The 6,513-nt window shown below is 35.6% G+C and overlaps 1 protein-coding gene across 1 annotated transcript in view; it reads left to right on the top strand.

The window, feature by feature from the left end:
- LOC307271051 (leucine-rich repeat and calponin homology domain-containing protein 1-like) overlaps window positions 1-4,213 on the top strand; it is a gene marked incomplete at its 5' end in the record, with an annotated part of 74,832 nt that extends 70,619 nt beyond the window's left edge. The window contains one exon of the mRNA XM_080054928.1: window positions 3,069-4,213. Within this exon, the coding sequence (XP_079911054.1) occupies window positions 3,069-3,182 (114 nt within the window). The 3' untranslated portion in view covers window positions 3,183-4,213. The remainder of the gene's footprint in view (window positions 1-3,068) is intronic.
- Window positions 4,214-6,513: the final 2,300 nt, after the last annotated feature.

Below are 6,513 nucleotides of genomic sequence, written 5' to 3'. Positions count from 1 at the left end.
AGGTAAATTGTTTCTTTTGGTTGTGGGAGTTTAAGTTAAAGGTGCTCTGAGGAACTTTCAGTGTGTATTAATTCTAGCGCCCCCCTTTGGACAAAAGCGGTAGTGTTTTTACCACGCCAGCTGTTGTTCCTGGGTGAGCGTATATAACCATGACAAAGGCATTAAGAAAAACTATCTAAAAATAGCATTCTTTGCACTGATGGTCTGGTTTTGCTGTTACATGTAATTTATGATCATCAGAGGAAAAATGAGACTGTTTCAGAAATATTTAAAAGTTCCTCATAGCGACTTTAAACGTTGTGGAAAAGTAATTGGTGAAAAAGTTTATGAACACATATTACTTATAATGTTTTGTAACTTAAGTGCATTTTATTTATTTATTTTTGTCAAGTATCTCCTGATATGCAATGTGAAACGTGAAGGGCTATAGAAATGAGTTTAATTTATGAAATTACATGTATATAAATATAAATATATATATAAGCTCTTTATCTTAGAAGGTTTGATACATAGTAAGGACTAGTCTGTAATGTTGAGAGGAATTTATAATATTTGCTTTGCTCAATTTAACTTTAAAAATCATTAGTTTATGTTGTACTGTCTCTTTAATTTCTAATTTATTCATACGATAAAGGGTCACTGTGTAGTTTCAGAGGAGGGGATTTGTTTACATTCACAGAGCCTGCAGTTAGTTTACTAAACATATTGTATCTACATGTAATTCTTAGTATTGAATAATTCTATCATCATAAATCTAATTATTTTGAGGAACCTGGAACCAACCGTTAAGACTAGAATATGTTTGTAAACCAAACTGTGGGCCCTGCTGCTGTAAACAACAACAACAGTGAAACAGTAACTTTCCAGGAAGCTTTCTAACTTCAAACAGTGTTCCAGGGATCACATTTTCCTGTGAGGAAAGTTTGTTTATTCAGTTATGAGAATAAACCTTAGAAAATGTTTCACTTCTCTGACACACACAGAGCTACACACTGCAGCTTTAATGTACATTTCTGAAAGTTATTCACGATTCCATATTGTGTGATTTAAATCCAGCGGTAGAATTTAAGTTGCTAAGATGATTTCTGCTGATAACATGTAAGACGGACGGAGAGAGTTTTTTATGAATGTTGAAGAGATGAAATAAATAAATTCAGTTTAGAGATATTTTTAAGTTTGACATTTATTCAAAAATCAACAATGTGAAGAACGTATTTTATTTATTTTATTTTATTTTTTATGATGGTGAGACAAGAATCACTCGACTAAATCACGACTGTTTGCTGTCTTGGCTCCAAAATGGTGGAACGATCTCCCCATTAAAATAAAAATAAAAAATTGCACTTGTTACATCTCCATGTAGCACTTCCATGTGTCACCTTGTAGTTTGGTTTATCTGAAGCTACTGACGTGATTCTTATTGTTCTGAGTTTGTACCTTCATGGTTGAATGCTCTTAATGGAAGTCTCTTTGGATAAAAGGGTCAGCTAAATAAAATGTAATGTAATTAATCAGATGTACAATATTGTTATATTATTGTTTATTTTACATATTTTTGCACTCCATTACTGCTACCAATAGGTAAGTATAAGGTAATGGCCTTAATATGTCAACATTAGGGCCGTAACGATACAAAAACTCACGATTCGATTTGTATCACGATTTTTGGCCCACGATTCGATACATACAACGATTTTTAAAATTTGAAAAGCATTTTAATTAAATAACATTCATCAAAGCATTTAACTTAATGTAACATTTAATAACAAATAACCTGAATCGATTTTATCACAAAGAACATTATAAGCAACATGAATAAATAAATGACCAAAGATATACAGTAACATTTGACTTTTTTTGCATGACGAAAAAAATCTCGCATTCCACATTATCCTCTTGAGATATATTTTCCAGAAATGTGTGCTTGAATGGTTTGAATGTAACCGGCATTAATTTGTATGGAAAAAGAAAAGTAACGCATTTAACAGCTCTGGAAAAAATTAAGAGTCCACTCCAAATGTTCAGTGTCTCTCGTTTTACTATTTATAGACATAGTGTGAGTAGAATGAACATTTTGGTTTTATAATATAAACTACTGACAACATTTCTACCAAATTCCAATGCATTTTTTGTCATTAAAGAGCATTTCCATGAAGTAATGTGAGATGAAGATTTAAGAAAAATCCAGACTGGTCTCTGAATTTTTTCCGCAGCTGTAGCATACGCACTATATCTTTAAAAACACTGTTATTTCCCACAGAATGCCTTTTGATCATAGATAGTAAATAATATGGATGTAGCATCCGGGCTGACCTCAGTTATTCATACGGCATCCAATAATCCTGGTTTGTGCGCGTCGCCATTTTGTGAGGGGAAAGGGGCTGATGTATACCTCCGAGGCAAAGTGAGGGACAACGGGCGGAGAGCTGTCACTCAAGAGATCGTGCCAATACATTTTAACCTCCAAAAGAATAAAAACTAGCGTGGTCCAAAAAAATTCACCCCCGTCAGTGTTATCATGGAGATATGACCTAAACATACAGACTAAAATGGTTTCGTGGCCCAGGCTGTAAATAGGTTTAATAAGACTTTGAAAACGGCCTGTCTAACAAGTGAGTCAAAGAAAAATGGCTCAGTCTTGGTACCACTCCCCTAGTGGCACTTCCTGGTTACTACAGTTGTGGTCACTTCCTTATTGGATGCTGGTAAAAATCGCTGAGGTTGGGGCTTGCTTTTGATACTGTGTGATCTTGTGTACATCGGGGCGACTGTGTCTCAGGTGGTAGAGCGGGTCGGCCGATGATCAAAGGGTTGGAGGTTCGATCCCCGCCCTGCCACCTGTGTCATGGTTGTTGTGTCCTTGGGCAAGACACTTCACCCACCTTGCCTCGTGTGAATGTCGATAGTAAGCCTGCTATCGCTGTATGAATGTGTGTGTGAATGGTAACGTGGGAAAGGAAAACAGGTCTCCCTTGTTAAAGAGTCTTCGGTCTCAATGGGATTTACCTGTAGGAATAAAGGTTAAAAAAAAAAAAAAACATAACGTTTTCTCTCTTTTCCCTCTTCAGGACAAGTTGTGTCTGCCGCACCACATCCTAGAGGAGAGAGGTCTGGTGAAGGTCGGCATGACGGTCCACGCTTTGGTCGAAGAGACGTACCCCAAACTTTCACTGCTCACGTGAAATCCTACGACGTTTTTTTTGCAACTTTTAACTCATCACAAACCGAAAACGAAACAAGGCCTCTGGATGGAAAGAGACTGAGGTGAATCTACATGAGACTATGCATCAAGTTGGGGGATTTTTTAGTTTTTTTTAATAGGTTTAAAGTAGCTACGAGGAACTTTTAAATATTTCTGAAACAGTCTAATTTTTCCTCTGATGATCATCAATGACATATGACAAGCAAACGAGACCATCAGTGCAAAGAATGCTATTTTGATATAGTTTTTCTTAATGCCTTTGTCATGGGTATACGCTCACTCAGGAACAACAGCTGGCGTGGTAAAACACTACTGCTTTTGTCCAAAGGGGGGCGCTAGACTTAACACAAACTGAAAGTTCCTCGGAGACACTTGAGATTAAGAATTTGTTTTTCAAAGGGAGACCTGGCCAACACAGGCAGCAAGCAACTGTTGAACATTTACACAACACAAAGAATATTTCGTATTTTTAAGGTTGAAATATGGTAGAAAGTGGATTTTAGAGGCAGAATCTCACTTTAAATTCAGAGTTTTTATCGGTTTCATGACGATATGAGTGAAAATAACAAATACTAATATCCTCAGGTGAAACCAACTGGCACCAACTGTCTAGTAAAAGGGTGAAAATACAACTCCACTGTTTAAAAAAAATTTCCTTTAATTTTTCCTTAATTTTAGGAATGTTTGCACTGGTGTGTACCCTAAAAACACGACTGATTAATATTATTAAGTACGGGTCCACTGTTTACAGGGGACCCGTAATTATTACTCTCCACCATACTTATTCTTACTTCTTACTTCTTACTTCTTTTTACTTCTTTTTATTCTTCCTCACATTTTCTAGCTGCTTCTCCTCCCACACCGTTGCACGTAGAAACGCAAAAATTTCACACAACGTGCGTCCCCACCCCCCGGGGTGTGCTATTATACAGTTTTTCCCATTTCCGCTAGGGGGCGCTGTAATGAAGTCCCGACTGAAAGAACTTTGAGAGGCCACGCCCCGCACGCCGTAACTCCGATTGACTTGAAATTTCTCACACAGGTGTATGTTAGGGTGCTCTACGAAAAAGCCTCTGGGACCATAAAAATTCTTCAGGGAATATTTCCCGCTAATTAGCATAAAGTGAAAAACAGCGTGTTATCCACAACTTTCTGACATTTGACTGTATCAACACCAAATTTCTCGTGAAGCCCCGGGGGACTACAATAAACATACCCGTAAAAGATTAGTAGGACAACTTGAAAAACATGGCCGCCATTGACCAAAAAGTTTACGCAGGGGCGGGGCTTAATAACACGTTGGCCATAACTCCTTAACCATAGGTCCTATCATCATGAAACTTGCTGGGTATGTGCGTAAGTCATGTGGTAGCATGTCCATCAAAGCATATCGAGATTAACCCAAAGGGGGCGCCACAAATGGGCGGGGCTTAATAACACGTTGGCCATAACTCCTTAACCGTAGGTCCTATCATCATCAAACTTGCTGGGTATGTGCAGAAGTCATGTGGTTGCATGTCCAGGCCGTGATTTCTTTCCTTCCCCGATTCGCGCGGGGGCGGCCCGTACTTTCCAAATCTCCGCGGGATTTCTAGTTTGTATTTCTATTTTAATTATTATTTTACGTTTAGGGCTAATGTGAGTCTTTAAGTTCAAATTATTTAGAGAAAAAAATTGAACAATATTTAAGGATAAAGTCAGAATTTTAACTGAACATTTGTAATATTTTGAGATTTAAATTATTCTAAATAATAATTAATATAGTTTAAGATTAATTAGAAACGATTTTAAAATTGAAGGAATAAAGCAGAAGTTTATCATTTCAATGTGTGGATATATTTTTATAAATTCTCTTGAAAATTATGATTTTTTGCTTTCAACTTAAAGACTTAATTGTTGTGATACGACTTATTATGTCATTAACTTACAACTATATTCTCTTAAAGACATTTTATTCTCTTAATTTTACATATGTTTCTGTTAAAAAAGTATGATTTTATCCAAGAAATTTGAGATTTTTTGTCTAACATTTTTAAAAATACTTTTTTCATACGTACATTTTGAGATAATTTAAATCTGTCCCTTGTGGCTTGCCGTAGTTCACCTATTTATAACCCACACTGTTAAATTCTAACCACAATTTGTATTTAAATATATTTATAATATAAAAGAGAGGATCTGAGATTAAAGTGTTTTCGTTGTTGTTTTAAACATAAAATAAAAAATAAAAAAATATTTGCAAAAAATATTTTTCTCTAATATATTTTAGGTAATTTTATGCTTTTCTAAAAAAAAATACTATGATTTTTCCTGCCTGTCCCTGAACACAACGTCTGAGTTTATCAAGATTATCTTTTGGGAATAAAAAGTAGCATTTTACATTTTACTGCATTTCTATTGCGGTGAGAAAATGATTCGACCAAATTGCAAAAAATATTAGAAAATAATTTATTTTCAAGAATCCATTTTTTTTTTGTCACGTCAATGCCACATTTTGGTGTTGCTATAACTACATGTCTAACAAAACGTTAACGGTAAATGGACTTGTACATTTAAAGCTCTTTTTTAAGTCTTAAAAAAATCACTATTGGACGTTCCCAAGTTTAATTTTTCTCTATATGTTTGAAGTCGCACAAAATAATGTCTTTCTATGCAGACGACACTCGAATCTTCATTGCAAATCACTGATTCAATGTGCCATCATTTGGTGTATAATATTATTCCCCCCCCCCCCTCTGTAACCAAAACAACATTTAGACTAGACTAGACTAGACTTGACTCTAAAATCTGACCACTGTCTCAACACAAACACACCCTGCGTTCCAAATCACACTCTTTATTTTTCCTACACTACATACAGAAGAGTTTTAGGGCCACAGGAAAGAAAGAAAAAAATTAGATAAAGAAGTTTTTTTTGCATTATGTCGAGAAATGTCAAGAATAAAGACGAATACTCCAAAATGCTATTGGAGTTAGTGGGGCATTTATGTATTTTCAGCATACTACAATTGACATGCATGTATTGGGACATCCTAAATATTTTTCTGGCATACTGAATAGTATGGAAGTATTGGGATTGGAACTCAGGGTCAGTTTGGTTTTTTCTCAACCCTCAAAAACCAAAATTGTTCTCTAGACCGTTTTGCGTCAAATTGAAATGAAAACAACCCATGACCCATATGCAGTTCGGCAACACACTGATTTGATTTCATTACGTGAAAGCAGTTGTTACTTTTCATAAAGGCGAATTCTAATTTATCCCTTGTGTTAAACATGTACATAATCCACACTGAGACACTCGTCTTTATCAG

This window comes from Ammodytes marinus, assembly GCF_949987685.1.
Source record: "Ammodytes marinus genome assembly, contig: scaffold_90, whole genome shotgun sequence".
In the NCBI taxonomy this organism is placed as follows: Eukaryota; Metazoa; Chordata; class Actinopteri; order Uranoscopiformes; family Ammodytidae; genus Ammodytes; species Ammodytes marinus.
Note: the sequence above shows the minus strand (reverse complement) of the source record. Positions and strands in the feature narration are given on the sequence as shown.